We start from the raw sequence: 19705 nt of genomic DNA on the forward strand, positions 1-19705 counted from the left end.
CTCTCTTAACGTGAAATAAACATATACCCGAAAAGTTATCTTTCAAGTAGTGTGTTATGCCTTATTGTGTCTATTGAACTTGTGAAAAGAAGTCCTGGCTTTGAGACCAAGCAGTATGAAGATACCAACAGTGGAGAAGGATGAAAGTGAGGTTGAGGTTAGGGAAAATAAAATTGGGATAGAATTAGAATGTTGGCATGAGGTAAGCTTTAGTATCTCCATTTCAAGTAAACTATCTCATTCGAGGTATCTCAAAGTTGATGACAAATCTTAGTCTATAGATTTTAGATCTATTATTATTTCTTTAATGCATTTTTAAATTTTATTTTGGGAATTATATGAGAGGATAAAGAAATGATCAGCTAAACCAGCATTCTAAAAACTTTTTTGGAAAAAAATTTTAAAAATTCTAAAAGAATAATTTATGAAAGTGTTATGGTAGTCTTTAAAAGATAAAAAGGTACACCATTTGCCCTGACTGGCATGGCTCAGTGGGTTGGGCATTGTCTGGTTCTATTTCCAGTCAGGGCACATGTCTGGGTTGTGGACCACATCCCTGGTTGGAGGCATGAAAGAGGAAACTAACTGATGTTTTTCTCCTTTTCTTTCTCCCTCCCTCCCTCTCTTTCTAAAAATGAATAAATAAAAATTTTTTAAAAAGATATACCATTTCATGACAAATGGAAACCTATTTCTATGGTTTCATTATTTTTCCTTCTGATAAAATAAGTGCTATGAATATAGGCCACAGACTATATGTGGAAATAAATAATATTTTCCATTTAGCCAAGTATATTGACTGAAGGCTGACAATAATCAGATTTTATAGTAAAGTGATATTTGGAAATTTGAAGAGGCATAATTAGTGGTTGAATCATCAAATGATTCAACAATTATACTGCATTAAAGCTCATAATTATGGATTTGAGTATTTTAACTATATACTTCTTTTTTCTAACTCAGCTATAAAACAGACATTAAAGAGGAAAAAAGATGAGTCTATTGAGCTAGAAACAAGAGTACGTGAATTTTGCTTTATGATTTTGGATGTCAATTCTGATTTTAGTATATTGTTTTTAAGTATAATAATTTTAGGGAAAAGGCCCAATATTGTCCTTTGAATAGCATCTACATTTTCAATTTTTGTAAGTTTCCTGTATGTAGGGAAACATATCAAATAGGTAAAAATGTATCCAACTATCGAAAGTATTAGATTATGTCATTTCTGTACATATTTTGTAGACAGAATTAATAAATCAAAATCTGTTTCTTCCTTAATCACTCAGAAAGTATATTAGAATCCTTGTGGTTGGAACTAAAAGAAAACTTGACCCAAATGAAAGTTTTTGCTGCAATAACTGAAAAGACAGCTACAGCACAGCAGAATTCTGGGTTCACATGATGTAGGCAAGGCATAATGTAAGCAAATTTACTATAGGACCCATGAACTTCAGTCTTATCTGTCTTCCATTTGGTAACATGGAAAGGGCAGGAATCTAAGTCCCTACACCCCCCAGTTTAAGACCCATCCGAAGTTCTCTCCTTGAGTTCAGGACATCTTTGATGCTCTGATTGCCTCATGCCCTAGTCCTTAACCAAATACTGTGGCAAGATAGAAATAATGCATTGATTGGCTTAAGCATAGGTCACATGACCAGCAGGAATTTTAGGTGGGAAGGGTTTGGACCACAAACTCACAGGGATTGAGAATGAAGGAGGTTGATTTAGCAAATAGCTGCTATTATAAGTGCCTAAATAGACGCTCTATAATTCAAAACCAAATGCTGCTTACTGTAATGAGATTGTGTTGAATTAGCCTATCAAAACTGGCCAGTCTTCCTTAACTGCTTCCTTCACTGATATAGACAGAGTCTATTTATAATCCAGAAATTTCAAAATCCCTTCTCATTTTGTCCATGTTGGCAAAGTTAAATTCTATTTCCCTGAAAATATTTATAGAAAGATAAATGATTAAAAAACAACTAACTTTTAGTTTGGGTTATTGTTTGGCAAAGAAATAATTTTGTTTTTCCTTCTTATAACACTAATCATACTTTGCCATCATTAAAAAAAGTCTCTCATGAAAGCAGGGATTAGATCTATCTTCTTCACAGCAATAATCTAATGTCTATGAAGTGCTTAATAAATAAAACTTAAAATCAGTGGGAAAGACCATAAAATAAAATATATTTCAGCCCTGGCTGGTGTAGCTCAGTGGATTGAGTGCGGGACTGCAAACCAGATGATCACAGTTTGATTCACAGTCAGGGCACATGCCTGGGTTGCCGGCCAGTTTCCAGGAGGGGACACACAAGAGGCAACTATACATTGATATTTCTCTCCCTCTCTCCTTCCCTTCCCTTATAAATATAAATGAATAAAATGTTTAAAAATATATATATATTCCAAAAAGTAGTTTAAAATATTTTGACATGTAATAGAGTTTTCAAATATTTAAAAATATTAACTGCAAAGGAGAACTGTTTTTTTTTAATTTTATTTATTTATTTATTTATTTATTTTAATAATTAATTTTATTTAGTTATTTTTCAAGTACAGTTTTTTGTCTATTTTTCCCATCCCAGCCTCCCCCACCCCTTGCTCCCCACCTCCCTCCCATTTCCACCCCCCTTAGTTCTCGTCCCTGTGTCCTTCCTATTTGTTCCTCCAAATCCCTCCCCCTTTTTCCCCTTAACTTCCCTTCCTTCTCCCCTCTGGTCACTATCCCCTTGTTCTCTATTTCAGTGTCTTTGTTTTTTTTTTCTGCTTGCTTGTTTGTTTTGGTGTTTAGCTTCCTGTTAAAGGTGAGATCATATGGTATTTGTCTTTCAGCACCTGGCCTATTTCACTCAGCATAATGCTTTCCAGTTCCATCCATGTTGTTGCAAAAGGTAGTAGCTCCTTCTTTCTCTCTGCAGCATAGAATTCCATTGTGTATATGTACCACAATTTTTGGATCCATTCATTTACTGATGGGCACCTAGGTTGCTTCCAACTCTTGGCTATTGTAAATTGTGCTGCTATGAACATTGTGGTGCATAGGTTCTTTGATATTGATGTTTTAGGATTCTTAGGATATAATCCCAGCAGTGGAATTGCTGGGTCAAAAGGCAGGTCGATTTTTATTTTTCTGAGAAAATTCCATACTGTTTTCCATAATGGTTGTACCAGTCTGCAATCCCACCAACAGTGAACTAAGGACCCCTTTTCCCCACACCCTCTCCAACATTTGTTGTTTGTTGCTTTGTTTATGATAGCCATCCTGACTGGTGTAAAGTGGTATCTCATTGTGGTTTTAATTTGCATCTCTCTGATAGCTAACTATATTGAGCATCTCTTCATGTGTCTCTGAATGTTCTGTATGTCCTCCAAAGGAGAACTGTTTTTGAGATCTCAATTTATTCATAGTATGAATAGTTACTGAGTGACTATTCTGTTCTAGGTGCTGAGAAGAAAACATTGAATGTGGCATGTAACCTCAGGGAGCTTACAGTCTAGTGAAGAAAATTGAACAACCAAAGGTTTAAATAAATGATATAATGTCAGATAGTAAGTGGTGTGCTAAAGATAATAATAATAAAGTAGGGCAAAGGAAAAGAATGATAAGAAGAAAGGGCAATGGTGTGTATTATTTTGGATAGGATGGTTAGAAAGGTCTTCTCTGGGGAGGAGATGTTTGATTAAAGACCTGAATGAAGTGAGGGAGGTAATTAGGCACATATATTGGGGTAGGATATTGCAGAAAAAGTCAGCAGTCATAAGTGAAAAAGCCCTGAGGCAGAAACGGGCTTAGCATATTTAAGGAACTACGAAGAAACCAATGTAAGTGAAAAGCAAAGAGTGAGAGAGTTCAGAAGATGAGGATGAATAGGCAGCAGCCAGAATACCAAATCCTTTTACATATTACTAAGGACTGGATTTTATTTTGATTAATGTGGAATTTTGGGGGGTAGAGGAATAAATAATATGATTTACATTTTAAGAAGATTATGCTAGTTTTTTTTTAATTGACTGTGAAGAGGTAACATGGGAAGAAGAAAGATCATTTACAGCTGATTGCAGTAGTTAGGTGAGAGATGATGTCCTGGTCTAGGATGATGGCAGTTGGGGGGTGAAAAATCATTGGAATTTATAATTTTTCTCCAATATTTTATTATGAAAAATTTCAAACACATAAAAAAGTTGAAAGAGGTAAAAAAATGGAAAGAATGGACATCCTTATATCCATCAGTAGTTTGTATAGTTAATATTTTTCATGTTTATTATCACTCAGCTACCCATCCTTGTATTCATTCATCAATTGTATTTTATTTATGTATTTCAAAGTAAGATGTAGTAAACTTCACTACTAAATAAGGTAATTTGCATATATTTTAAAGGTAATGTTGACAGACTTGTAGACAAATTGGACATACAGTGTAAAGAAAAGAGGAAAATCAAGAAGATTTCTGGATTTTTTGGCCAAAGGAACTCTTGAGGAGGGGTGGGATAGAGGAAGAAAATCAAATGCTTTGTTTTAGACATGTCAAGATTGGGAAGCCAGGTAGACATTCAGGAAGCATAGGTAGTTTGATTAAAAGTTTTGAAGTTCAGCAAAGACACGGGGGCTGGAGCAACAATTTATGGTTTCCAGTCAACACTTAGTACTTACTGTTGAGAATGAAATGAGATTATCTAGGAAGTTTAGTGTGGATATAAGAGAGAAGAAAACAGTTCAAAAACTGAGCCTGGAAGTGCCCCATACTTGGAAGATAGAAAGAGGAAGAAGACTGAGAAAATAAACCAAGTAGAACCAGTCAGGAAAAGGAAATCAGCAACGTACAGTGTCTCCCAGAAGCCCGAGAAGATTTATCTTAGGAGGTGATTGATCAAGTGCTGCCAAGTAGCTGAGGTGATGAGAACTGAGATTATCTGCCACCAAAAGTGGCAATATGTTAATTGCTAGAACTCAGGTACATATCTAGCATATAGCAGGTGTTCAATGAGTGAATAAATGAAGATCTTTGGTGATCTCGATAAGTGCAGAAGTTCAGTGGAGTAGTGAGAATGAAAATCTGACTGAGGAAGCTTCAAGAGGCTCAGAGACGAGGAAAGTAGAAACAGTGAGCATAGATGAATTTCAAAGAGTTTTCTTAAAAATCAGGGCAGAGAAATTGGGCAGTATCTTGAGGAAGATGTAAAATCAAGGCAATTTCCAAAGTTTGAATGATGAGAAATATTATAGCATGTTGTCTGTTGGTAGTGATAATCCAGTAGAGAGGAGAAAATTAATACTGCAAGAGCTAGTGGCAACAATTGCTGGAGTGATGGCCTTGAGTAGGCAATGGGTTTGTAAAATAAATGGTGCTGAAAAAATGGATATTCCCATATAAAAGAATGAAACCGAACTCTTATCTTATGCCATACATAATTATCAACTCAAAATGGATTAAAAACCTTAGTGTAATATCCGAAACCATAAAACTCCTAGAAGAAAACATAGAAAAAAAGCTTCATGACACTGGTCTTTGATTTCATGGATATGACAACAAAAACACAGGCAACGAAAGCAAAAATAGGCAAATGGGACTACAGAAAAGGGAATAGTCAATAGAGTGAAAAGGCTACCTACAGGATGGTAGAAAATATTGGCAAACTATCAGCTATTGATGAGATTACATTCCAAAATGTACAAGGAACTCCTACAACTCAATAGCAAAACCAAACAAACAACTAAAAATGAGCTAAGGACTGGAAAAGACATTTCCCCAAAGAAGACATGCCAATGGTCACAAAATATGTGAAAAAACACTCAATATCACTACTATCAATATTGATGACTAACCCTTATAAAGGACACTGTATTCTGCTATTTATGTTTAAAAAGACATTTTTATGAGACTAAGAAAGGAATTATAAACAAAACATTTGTTTTTTGGAGAATTTCTTTATTATTTTAAAGTATGCCTGAAAATATCAAGGAAATGCAAATCAAAACCACAATAGATATCACCTCACACTTGTCAGTATGGCTATTATTTTTAAAAAATGACAGTAAGTGCTGGCAAGGGTGTGGAGAAACTGGAAACCTTGTGCATGTTGATGGGAAGGCATAATGGTACAGCTGCTGTAGAAAACAGTAATGGAGGTTCCTCAAAAAATTAAAAATAAAACTACAACATAGTTTTATTTATTTATTTTATTTATTTTGGCCATTTATCCTAAAGATTTATTTCTGAGTTGCCCCACATGGCTTGATTTTCAATCCTAACATCACCTTAAAATTTTGTCTCATTCTGACACCAAGAGAAAGAGGGGAAAAGTTTAAATCAGACAGTTTATTATTACATTCTTGGAAATTCTGGTATGTAGAGAAATATTATTTAGTTTAGGCGCATAGTAGCCAAATAAATTTGAGGACTGAGGCAATTATCTGAGTTATTCAAGATAAATAACAATTTTGTTTGAAATCATATATAATTGGAGAAAAACAGCTTTTAAGAAAGGCTCTAATTATCCAGAAAGTAATTTTTAACTCTCTCCATGAAAGCCAGAGGTATAGAGGAAACCAGTCAAGTTTTCAATAAGTATTTTAGGGGAGTATTTTCTTCATATTTATACAACTTGCACCATCCTCCACAAGATGGCATGCAAGTTTGTAACATAATGTAACCAGTAGTCATGATATTGCAAAATCACCATGTAAAATGCAGTAATACAGAACAATCACACGATAAATGATTATTTTGCTTTCCAAATTGCAAATGTATACATCACAGCAATGTTTTTCATGGGTAAAGACTATTATCTTACAGCAATATATACATCAACATGTAATTATTTAAAGGATACGTGACAAGAATCAAAAGTTCATTTACACAAGGCAAACGAAGAGTTGGCAATGACTAAACCTTATAAAGGACAATGTATTCTGCTATTCATGTTTAAAAAGACACTTTCATGAGACTAAGAAAGTAATTATAAATAAAACATTTATTTTATGGATACTTTTCCCATTATTTTAAAGTATGCCTGAAAATAATTCCTAGGGTGGGTTGAAATGGCATGGCAATTCATACAGAATATTACTGTGCTTCTTCTGACCGTAGAAGCACCTGAGATGCTTTTAACAAAACACAGATGCCAGGGCTCCCTCAGATTAATGAAATTATAATATCTGGAGGGGAAGCGCAGCCATCAGTATTTTCAAAGAGCTCCCAAGCATCCTAATGGTCCCTTGGACATTTAAGGTCCCTCGAACATTAAAATTCTCTGATAGTACTGATTGCCTTCTTGTTTGCTTGTGATTGACATCACTACTTGAACATGATACTTTTCCAACCTGAGCTTAGAGTTTTTCTTGCTATAATGCACCAGTTAGCCCTTACCAAACAATTCAGAGTTAAAGTGAAGCCTGATTGCTATCAAAGTTGTCAAAGAATATGGGACAGAATTGAATGTTACTCAAAAATAAAGTGACCGGGATCTTAATGTGGTAACTAACTCTGCCTTCTGTCATGATTCAGCCAAACAACTGTTTTTAGCTGCTATAATGAAGGATGTGGTGGGTCATATCCATGCTCTCCTGAGGTCTCGTTGGAGACCATGTAAGCATTTCTGTTTGGTGGTCCCCGCTCCTGCTACCTTCACTGTGCTTTGACTTCCTTTAGTAACAGAAAGACTGTCCTTGGACTTTTCAAAAAGAAATGGATTAGTCTCTCTTCTTTTTAAATATTTTATTTATTTATTTTGAGAGAGAGGGGAAAGGAAGGAGAAAGAGAGGGAGAGAAATATCAATGTGTGGTTGCCTCTCACTCACCCTTTACTGGGGACCTGGCTCACAACCCAGGCATATGCCCTGACTGGGAATTGAACTGGTGACCTTTTAGTTTGCAGGCCAGCACTCAATCACTGAGGCACACTAGCCAGGGTCTGTCCTTGGACTTTTCTTGTACTTCACAGAGCCAGAAGTACCTGGGAATTTATCTCTCTCTGGGGTAACCCTTAACCACTGGATGCAAGGTGAGGAGTAGAAAACTCCCCTCTCCTTTTCCTTGGGGAGGGAATAGCTCTGAGGCATAAGGTCCACTCTGCAGCTCCTGCTGGGATGGGGCTGACACTGCCTGTGTTGAGGTGGCCCTCCAGCTTGACTTCCTTCCCTTCTTAGTCTGGATTCCCTACTTCCACACTGATTTTTCCAGAGCACATAATTAATAAGTCACCTGCACACAAATTTTCACCTCTGGATCTGTTTCTGAGGAATCTTTAAGCCAGATATCAAAATCTCAGGCCACTGGGCTGCAGGACCATGTGTGTAATTAAAAAAACACAGATACCAAGGTTGTACCCTCAGAGATTCTGATTCCATTAGCCTCAGGTATGGCCTGGACATTAGCATGTTTAAAGCTTCCCAGGTAAATCTGTTTCTAAGGTTAAGACTCACTTTTAAGAAATCAACTGTAGAGTACATAAAAATCACTCTGGTTAGCCTGTTGTAATACATTCACATTCCTAGGCCTCCTTACACTAGGTATTCTAAATCCATAGGTCTGCATATCTGACAAAAATGAATGTTTCACACATATATAAGTACATAGAATAGTATAATGAATACCACTGAATTATCCAGCTTTAACAATTAACTCATGGATGAAGGTTTTTAAGGTGTGGGTGGTCCATCCATGAGCCACAGGCTGAGAAACATTGCAAAAATCTTTGTAAAGTTAGCTCTGCAAATGCTGTAGCAGTTATTGGATGTGTAATAAGTACTTAAGTAAGTCTACTGGGGACACCTGGCTCAGCCAGAGATGGCAGATTAGTTCAAATGTGCATACCTTGACTTCTGGCCAAGATGGAGGCATAGATTGATACACTTTGCTTCCTTGCACAATCAAAAGGAGGACAACAAAAAAATTAAAAAACAAAACAGAACCAGAAGTGCCAGAAAATTGAATTGTATGGAAGTCTCACAACCAAGGAGTTAAAAAAGAAACATTCATTCAGATCAGTAGGGGGGTAAAGACAGGTAGCCTGGGTGGAGAGGACTCATTAAAAGGCAGTGGCTGGAGGACTGGGGTGGGCATTCCCACATTTTTGTGTGGATAAACCAGGAGGAACAACTGGGGAGGGAGACAGACTGCACAACCCAGGATTCCAGCATGGGGAAATAAAGCCTCAAAGCCTCTGGTTGAAAAAATCTGTGGGGGTTGAGTCAGCAGGAGAAACTCCCAGCCTCACAGGAGAGTTCTTTGGAGAGACCCTCAGGGTCCTAGAACATACACAAAACCACCCACCTGGGAATCAGCACCAGATTCCCCTGCTACCCACAATTTGCTTGTGGGTAGCAGGGGAAGTGACTGAAAGTCAACTGAAAGCTGAGTAAAAAAACATTGTTCCCTCTCCGACTCCTCCCTCACATACAGCATTACAATTCAGCCACATGGATTGCCTGCCCTGGCAAATACCTAAGTCTCTGCCCCTTACTATGTAACAGGCATTCATGACAAAAAATATGGCCCAAAAATGAAAGAATAGATCAAAGCTCCAGAAAAAAATACAGCTAAGTGACAAAGAGATAGCCAACTTATTAGAAGCAGAGTTCAAAACACTGGTAGTAAGGATGCTCACAGAAAAGGTTGAGTATGATTGCAAAATAGAGGAAAAAGTGAAAGCTATGAAAAGTGAAATAAAGGGAACCAACAGTGAGTGAAGAGAAGAGAACCTGTGCTCAAATCAATGGTTCAGAGCAAAAGGAGGAAATAAACATTCTACCAGAACAGAATGAAAAAACAAGAATTCAAAAAAATGAGGAGAGGCTTAGGATTTCTGGGGCAACTTTAAATGTTCCAACATCCGAATCATAGCAGTGCCAGAAAGAGAAGGGGAAGAGCAAGAACTTGAAAACTTATTTGACAACATAATGAAGGAGAATTTTCCTAACCTGGGAAAAGAAATAGACTTCCAGGAAGTCTAGGAAGCCCAGAGAGTCCCAAAGAAGTTGGACCCAAAGAGGAACATACCGAGGCACATCATCATTAGGTTATCCAGGATTAAATATAAAGAGAGAATCCTAAAAGAAGCAAGAGAAAGGGAGAGAGTTACATTAAAAGGAGTGCCAATAAGGCTATCAGCTGATTTCTCAAAAGAAACCTTGCAGCCAAGAAGGGGCTAAAAAGAAGTATTCCAAGTCATGAAAGGCAAGGACCTATATTCAAGATGACTCTTTCCTGCAAAGCTATCATTTATAATGGAAGGCCAGATAAAGTGCTTCCCAGATAAGGTCAAGTTAAAGGAATTCATCATCACCAAGCCACTATTATATAAAATGTTAAAGGAACTTATCTAAGAAAAAGAAGATCAAAACTATGAACAGTAAAATGACAACAAACAAGAACTAAGCAAACAACTAGAACAGGAACAGAATTAGAGAAATGGACATCACATGGAGGAATTTCAGTGGGGAGGGAGAAGGGAGGAATGGGGGGAAAAGGTACACAGAAGAAGAAGCATAATAGTAGGCATAAAATAGATGGGAAGAGATAAAAATGGCATAGGAAACAGAGAACACAATGAACTTATACGTACAACCCATGGACATGAAATGAAGGTGGGGAAATGCTGGAGGGTTAGGGGGCAGGGTGGAGGGGTTATAAAGGAGGAAAAATGGGGAAACCAGTCAAGTTAAAGGAGTTCATCATCACCAAGCCATGCTGTAATAGCATAATCAATTAAAAAATACTTAAAAACAAATAACATATATTAAAAATAAATTTGCATAATTCTCTCATTGATGATTAGAGGCTCTCAGGAGTGTTGAGAAGACTTCTGAGTCTGAGTCTGTGTTCATCCTGTAAATTTAATGGGATGAATGCTTGCATAGTGGTTTCTAACTTTAATTAGCCATTGGACAAGATATTAGATATGGTTAATAAGGCTTTCTTCTAGGAATAATGAGGGCCCTAACAGTCCAGTGTAAGTATATAGGTAGCAAACTATTCCTTTTGTTTATAAAGTTAATGTAAGAGAGTGCCCTAATACTCGTAGGAGAGTAAAAAGGATTGCACATGAAACTCCAAGGCCTTCAAGGGCAAGGTTACATACCATGATGCTTCCATTGAAGAAAATGCTCAGGATGAGGTGCTATAACTTTCTGTATAGGTCTCAGACTAAAATGCAGGATTACAACATAATTAATATTTAGTTTAGAATAGTATCTGTGTTATAGTTTAAAAATATTTTCCTGAAAATATATCCCTATGAAAATATTTTGTAGGTGATCAATAATTAGTCAGTATCTGTGCTTTATAAACTCACAGAATATTTTGTTATATATAATCTCACCTTTAATTGGAGCATAACCAACAAAAGAAAAATGCAAACAAAATATAACCAGAGACACTGAAATAAAGAACAATCTAACAATAGCCAGAGGAGAGGGGGGAGGAGACAATGGGGGGAAGGGTTTTCAGGAACTACTAAAAAGGACACATGAACAAAACCAAGGGGGAGGGTGGAAGGAAGGGAGGGAGGTGGGTTTGGCTGGGGTCAGGGGTAGTGTTAGGAGAAAATGCAGACAGCTGTAATTGAACAACAATAAAATAATTTTTTTACCTTTTTTTTAGATTTTATTTATTTATCTTTAGAAGGGAAGGGAAGGAGAGAGGGAGAGGAATATCAGTGTATGGTTGCCTCTCCTGCATCCCCGGCAGCCCAGGCATGTGCCCTGACTGGGAATCGAACCTTGATCCTTTGGTTCACAGGCCTGCGCTCAATCTACTGAGCTACGCCAGCCAGGGCTAATGAAATAATTTTTAAAAAAAGAAAAGAAAAACATTTAGCCCAGATCATACATATATACTAATTCCTTCAAGAAAATATTACCTTGGGTCAAACAGATTAAACACAGTATATCAGCATAAGAGCTCAGATTCTAATGTCAAATAGCCTAAGTAAAAATTTAGGTTTTACCATATTCTTGCTCTGTGGCCTTGGGCAAGTCTCTTAACTGCTTTTTGTCTCAGTTTCTTTATTTGTAATAGGTTAACAGGACTTACCTCAGGGCTCTTATGAAGATTAAATGAGGTCATACATGTAAAGGGCTTAGAATAGTGTTTAGCAGATAATGCTAAAAATTAGGTAATATTATTAGTATTCTGGGTTAATAAACTCTTTTTTTCCTACCTTTATGACAACTCTTTCTTATTTTCTTTCCTGGTTTACCCTCCTCCATGGACCTACAAATTTTGGAAGTTTCTCAGGGATCCATCTTAGCCTAGCCTGCCTCCCCTCCCCTTTCTTTTTCTCCCTTCCCTTCTTTCCCTCCCCTCTCCCTTCTTTTCCTTTGTAAAAAGCAACACTGAGATTTTCTGTTTCTAGATCTTCAGCAACTAGATTCCTTTAATCTCCACACAAAACATTTTAAATCAATTTTAAATATAATATTTTTAAAAAAGAAACACATACCACCTTTCTTGCAGGAAGACAGAGAAAGAAACACAATGGCTCTGGAGTGAGAAAGACCTGGGTTTGGGTTTTAGTATAACCACTCATTGGTAATGTGTTTTGGACCATTTCCTTAACATTTATAAGCCTCAGTTTCCCCACCTGTAAAATGGGGCTGAGAAGAGTGTAATCTCGTAGTGCCATTTTAAGGGTTAGATGAGAGAATTCAGGAAGATGCTGAGCACAGAATCCGGGTCAGAGGGACTGTCAGCCATCACAGTTGTTTTTATTGTCACTGATGCTAGGGACCCAAGGAACCCAGCCACAGTGCCTGTGTGGCTGATCTCAAAGCCCCAAAGCCCCAGCTCTGCTTGCCGTGCTTGTCCTGCAGTTCAAGCTCTGACATTTCTAATTCTGGAGCTTCTCTGAGAGCAAATAGTCATGAACAAGTCTTTCAGAGAAGCTGGATTTTGAAGATAAGTCCATCCAGCAGGACCCAAGGCTCCCCTGACCCCATAGTCTCTGCCGTGAGCTGTTGTCACATCCTGGATCCTGGGAATGGGACTGCTATTGTTATAGCCCAGATAGTTCCTTACCAGTTGATGGTGTTATTGCAGATAAATTGGAGGATGGGGAATGAATTTAAGTTGCTTGGTCCCACAGAGAGTTAATTTCTCATCCCTTGGACTGCCTTCCTATTCTGGGGGATCATTCATTTGGGTGGCTTTCCCAGCAATGGTCCTGGCTGCCTAGCAACCACCAGCTCCAACCTTTCCTGAAAAATGGCAGGAAACAACACTGATATGAAGAACATATCAGTGCCATCAATTTTTTAAAAAAAAGACTATCTTATTTTATGAGAAATTAAGCAACATAAAAATAGAGCTTTTCAATATATGTTTTTTCCCCAAACTGTTTTACATGGGAAATACGTCAGTATTTCCCATGTAATACTGAAATAAAATTGGGAACTGCAAATTTCGAGTGTCTACAAACATAAATATAGGTGACTTAAAAAATTATATACATTTATGTATAACGAGACTTAGTGCTTGTGAGCCATGAAACAGGCATCACTACTCCTGTGTTTACTCTAAAAGTAAAATATGTGGTGGATTTTACTGCAGTTCCTGAATGCTAACATCCCTCAGCATTGTTACACACACACACACACACACACACAGCAGAAATTAATTTTATCTTATTTATATCTGCAGGAATGGATCGTATAAATTTAAATCAATCAGGACATCATGATTCATCACAAAAATTGATAGATTAAAAGGTCATTAATTTTTTCAAACAATTTTTAGGTTGCTTTGCAAACCTTTTGGGTTTAATCTTCTCTATTAAATTATGTTTGGGTCTACATAATTAGTCAGTAGCGCTCAGTATATTAACTCCCAATATTAATCCTTTAGGGTATTTTTGCCCCAGCTTTTTCTAATCACTTGACTCTCACTTCATCTGGAAATGACCTCACCTTTCCTCTTTGGCAGAAGTTTGTCTTAGGAATGAGATGTGGTGAGCAGAGAGGCATTATGTAAAATGACTAAAAGCTCAGCTCTTACACTGGGGGCAAGCCACTTGAATTTTCTAAGCCTCAGTGCCATCTGTGAAATAGGGATAACATGAGTACCTATCACACAGTTGTTGTGACAATTAACAGAGAGCATGTATTTGAAGCATTTAACAGACTAACTGGAAGATAGTATGAATGAATGAAAGTCAATGGGACACTAAGAAAAAACAACCTGATAAAGCATTGCCAGTACCTCTCCCACAGAACATGAGATGAACAGATAGATGTTCTAGGATTTTACTTTTTACCTCTACAGCTCCCTGTCTCTTTACATCACTTACCCCAAAAAACATATCTCCAGAACCACAAAACAAACAAAATAATTTCTGGGCTCTCATTGTACAGTCGGCTTGCTTCTGTAAATGTAACTCCTTTTAATTTTACCTTTGAGTGAAGTTTTGTAAGCGAGAAATGTTCAAGTAGCATACTGAATGTAAGAGGTTAGGAAAATTAATTTGTAATATTTAAGTGCAGGTTATTTGGCCTGGAGTCAGTTGAATGGAGTATAATTTCATCATCATTGCTATTGGCAAATGTTGAATGAGCACCTGTCATACACAGGGCAGGCAGGAGGGCCCAGAGCACAAAGAGATTTCAGGCCAGGTTCTTGGTGCACACCATCTACCTAAGGATATTGTTGGTGTCTCTGTAATATTTTGCCTTCTTTTTACTCTCCAATAAACAGTATTTCCTTTCCCCGGAGGGCTCTGGCTTCGCAATTGACAGCATTGGAACCATTTCCACAGCAGCAACTTTTGATTTTGAGAGGGGAGCTAGAAGGTAAATACTGCTACTGGCTATTCATTAACCAAAATGTCTGCCCTTTGGTTCATATTTCTTCTTGCAAGAATGGTTTTCTTCCTAAGAAGGCCCCCTCTGGCGTTAATGGGCTCCTAAGTGAAGGTGCTGTTGTCATTGCCTTAATATTAAATAATCACCCAAACTATATTTGCACAATGTCTACTTTAGATACTAGGTATAGATGTTTCAGCCCCTCTCAGTTTATCTGGTGTCCCCAGAGCCAAACACTGATGTGATATCAGTGGTGGTGTTTCTGACCTGAAGTGGAAGTTGGTGGGGACTTCTTTCTGGCCAGCTGGGACACAGAATTTATTCACAATGTAATCCAGCAACTTTGAAAAGTTAATTGACTGACATTTCCTCCTATTTCTTCTACATCTGCCAAATGGGGAGCCATTGGTTTGTAGTTACTATTTCTATTTTTAATGGTTTCTATTACCACCTTTTCCAGTGATATGTTCTGCATCTAAGTACTTTACAGGAAAAGCAAAAAAGACTGTTAAGCCCTCCCAATAATCTTGCTCCGGATTCTCATGAGGAGTTTCTTCCTGATCACAAAGTTGAGGATGGTACATATCCTAAAGAGTCTGAAAGCAGAATGTACTTTCTCCTGCTGACTTCATATAGTCTGCTGGAGAAGAGTTCTCCTAAATTGTATTATCTTTATATACTTCGGAGGTAGAAAAACTTTAAAATTTTTTATCCATTTTCCATTACTTTTAAATTCCTGTCTCCTATATTTATGCAGCCTCAATAGTTCTTGGAATAATGGATAATGTTCATCACAGTTTCCTTTTATTTCAACCTGGTTCCTTATGGAAAATGATTATATACACATTTCAAGTTATTTATAAATCTTAAGCTTCATTAACAAATGAGAATAAAGTAATTAATGAGAGTTTTAAAAATTAATTTTTAGCCATGGCTGGTGTGGTCAGTGGACTGAGCATGGGCCTGGGAACCAGGGGGTCACCAGTTCGATTCCCAGTCAGGGCACATGCTTAGGTTGAAGGCCAGTTCCCAGCAGGGGATGCACGAGAGGCAACCATACATTGATATTCCTCTCCCTCTCTCCTTCCCTTCCCCTCTAAAGATAAATAAATAAAATCTTCAGACAATTAAAATTAATAAAAATTAATTTTTTTGATAAGTGAAAACTAAACTTTTCTTTTTTTCTGTGTCTCTGATATCAGAGGTGCTAACACAAAAATGGAAGCTCTGCCTGTAGAACTTGAATATATAATAGATACTATAGTCCTCCAAAGATAACTTTATTTCTTAATTATCTCTGCAACTCTAGAGTTCTTAGGGTGCCCAAGTGGACCTCTGAGTATGAACAAAAGACATTCGGAATGCTTCATTGATTCTTATCAATTCCTTCCCTTCAAAGGAGATATAGGGGCTGTGAGATTTATTATTCAAATGCTGATGCAAGAGTTAGAAGAACTCATTGCTTCTTTGCCCCCTTGCAGTCCACTTTCCAGCATCCAGTCAGACCAAATGTAATTTGATGTCTTTGGGGCCATGGAATGCTGACCACACCTCATTTCTCACATTCTTGTTGGTTAGATGTCCCAGAATTATTTTTAATACATCTTTATTCTTAAAAGTAAATTGGACTTATGAAATTATCTAAAAAATAGCCACCTTCTGGTAGAAAAAGTTATAAGACAGGAGAAAATTGAGAGCTGGTTCAGTTTTTAGGATAGATAAAAGGGAAGAGTAGTGTTGTCCTCAATTATTGATACATTTTAAGTAGAATAGATTTTTTTTTTTCTGAGAGGGTGTCCTACTATCCTGGTTTGCCTGGCACTGAGAAGTTTCCTGGGACCTGCATGGGACTGTCAGAGCTTAAACAAGACAACCCTGGCAAATCGGGATTGTTATCCAGATCATAGTTTATGGACACAACAACCATCTTTCCATTAGGATACATTTTTCCTCCATTCCAAATACTCTCATCCTTCAAACCCACACACATCTCTGCTAAAATAACACCTCTTTGTTATCTAATGCTCCTAATATGTTTCCATAGCCATTATGTTGTTTTGAAGTATACTTACCACCTTTTCTTTTGCATTTGTTATCAGTTTTCAGTATTGAAATGTCAGCGTTTTTTTTTTATATTTTTTAAAAATTTATTTAGTTATTTTTCAAGTACAGTTTTCTTTTGTCAATTTCTCCCATCCCAGCCCCCCCTCCACCCCATTTCCCCAGAAATGTCATCGTTTAAAGGTAAGAGCCCATAGTCATATCTTTGCTCTACCAGCTAAGGAGTCCGCTTTGCTTTTTTTTTTAATTGATGAAAATTAATAGACTTTTACAAGTTCCTGCTTGTGCTTTCAACAGATTTGACTAATTTGTTTCTTAATGAAGTGTCAGCCATTTTCAGCTGTTAAAATAACTGGTATGAGTGACAATTTAACTAAATGAGTCAATTGTTTTAACTGGTTAGTTAAGCCCCAGAGTTTCTGTTTCTATGAAAGTCTGTTAGTTACTATAAAATCTTAACTGTCTTTTGTGTGGTTGCACCTTCAGTTTCTCACTAGTTATTAAAGTGGTTGATCCTGGAGGACTGTTCGCTGCTGGGAATCTAAAGATTTTCCTCATCAATGTCAACAATAAAGACCCAGTTCTTACCTGTAGGTAAGAAAATAAAACTTATTCTTTTAATTGACCTTGAAAATTGGATATGAAGATGTAGTCTCCAAAATTTATAAATTTCCATTAGAATGCAATGGGTTTCTTTTCTGAGAAGAAAAATAAACAAGTAAAATATAAATAATCACTTAAGATATAAGAGTCTAAATAAAGGACGTTCTTAAAAACAGCAAAGAAAATAGTTTTAAAGTATAAAATGTGTTGAAATTGTAACAGAATAAGATGTTATTAGTGTAATATATGTTTTTTGCTATTTTTTAAAGTAACAGCTTTATTGAGATATAATTCACATACCTTAGAGTTTACTCTTTGAAAGTTTACAGTTCAATGGCATTTAGTACAATTGTACAGTTTTGTCAAAATCACCTTTATTTACAATAATTCCAGAAAATTCCATCACCCCAGAAAGAAGTCTCTTCTCCATTAGCGGTAGCTCTACAAACCCTCATCTCCCCCAGCCCCTGGCAACCACTAACCCATTTCCATCTCTGTAGATTTGTCTGCTCTGGGCATTCCATATAAATGGAATCACACACCATGTGGACTTTTGTGTTTGGCTATACACACATGTAAAGTGTAAGCACAGATATTAAAAATATACATGAAATTAAGGAAATAAAAAAGAAATTATTGGCCCGTGCAAGCTTGGAGGAAGTTACTATGAAGCAGATATATAAAAAGGTATTTGAAAATTATCCTGCTTGTAGTTTAACTGAAAGAAAATCTTTCATATAGCAACTTTAAAGTGCTAATTTCTTGAGCTAGAGAACAGAGGCAGATGACTTGTTCCACGGATTTAAAGATTTAATTTATGGCCCCAAATAGTGTGGCTCAGTTAGTTGAATGTCATCCCACAGAGTGAAAGGTCACTTATTCTTATTAATTAATTAATTAATTTGGTTTTGCTATTACAGTTGTCCCAATTTATCCTCCTTTGTCCACCTCCCTCCAGTACTCCCCACCCCCTCTGGCAATCCTCCCTCTGTTGTTCATTTTTGGCAACTCCATTTCCTATACTTGCTCTTAACATTCCCCTGACTATTCTGTTACTACCAATTTGTCCTTCTTAATCCCCCCTGCCCCCTATTCTCCCTGACATGGCTCCCCACTGACCACCATCCCAGTGTTCTTCATATCTATAATTTTGTCTCTGCTCTGCTTGTTTGCTTTTTAGATTCAATTGTTGATAGTTACATTTTATTGCCATTTTAATATTCATAGTTTTGATCTTTTTCTTAAGTAAGTCTCTTTAACATTTCATATAATGGTTTGATGATGATCATTTCCTTTAGCTTTACCTTGTCTGGGATGCACTTTATCTCTCCTTCCATTCTAAATGATTGCTTTGCTGAATAGAGTAATCTAGGCTGTAGGTCCTTGCTTTTCATCACTTTGAATATTCTTGCCAATCCTGTCTAACCTACAGTTTCTATTGAGAAATCAGCTGAAAGTCTTATGTGAATGCCCCTGCATGTAACTAACTGCTTTTTTTACTGCTGCTTTTAAGATTCTTTAACTTTTGGTGTTCAGATTGTGATGTGTCTTAGGGTGGTCCTCTTTTCATCCATCTTGTTTCGGAAAGTCTGTGCTTCTTGGACTTGCATATCTATTTCCTTCATCAAATTAGGGAAGTTTTCTTTTATTATTTTTTCAAATAGATTTCCAATTTCTTGATCTCTGTCTTCTTCTTCTGGCACCACTATGATATGAATGTTGGAACATTTGAAGTTGCCCCAGAGGCTCCTTAAACCATACTTGATTTTTCAGATTTTTTTCTTGCTGTACTTATTGGATGTGTTTTTCCTTTTGTTCCAAATCATTGATTTGATTCTTGGCTTCATCCACTCACTGTTAATTACATATACATTATTTTTTATTTCAGTTAGTATATTCTTAATTTCTGCCTGGTCTTTTTTATACTGTTGAAGTAGCCACTGAGTTTTTTGAGTATCCTTATAACCAGTGTTTTGAACTCTGCATCTGATAGTTTGCTTATCTTCATTTTGTTTAGTTCTTTTTCTGGAGTTCTTTCATTTAGGCCATTTTTCTTTGTCTCCTAATTTTGGCAGCCTCCCTGTATTTGTTTCTATGTATTAGATAAAGCTTCTTTGACTCTGTGTCTTGGTAGCATGGCCTAGTGCAGCAGGAGTCCTGTAGCATCCAGTAGCATAGCCTCCCCTATCTTCCATGTCCTGTACTCAAGGTGGGCTGAGTACTCTCTCTTCATGTAAATGAGTCTTA

General features: G+C 36.8%; 1 protein-coding gene across 1 annotated transcript in view; it reads left to right on the plus strand.

The window, feature by feature from the left end:
* LOC119042417 (cadherin-related family member 3-like) overlaps nt 1-19705 on the plus strand; it is a 90846-nt gene that overhangs the window by 23649 nt on the left and 47492 nt on the right. The window contains exons 5-6 of the mRNA XM_053669045.1: nt 14688-14782; nt 17342-17449. Coding sequence (XP_053525020.1) covers nt 14688-14782; nt 17342-17449 — 203 coding nt within the window. The remainder of the gene's footprint in view (nt 1-14687; nt 14783-17341; nt 17450-19705) is intronic.

This window comes from Artibeus jamaicensis, unplaced genomic scaffold (genome assembly GCF_021234435.1).
Source record: "Artibeus jamaicensis isolate MK-2021 breed Jamaican fruit bat unplaced genomic scaffold, CSHL_Jam_final contig_519, whole genome shotgun sequence".
Taxonomy (NCBI): Eukaryota; Metazoa; Chordata; class Mammalia; order Chiroptera; family Phyllostomidae; genus Artibeus; species Artibeus jamaicensis.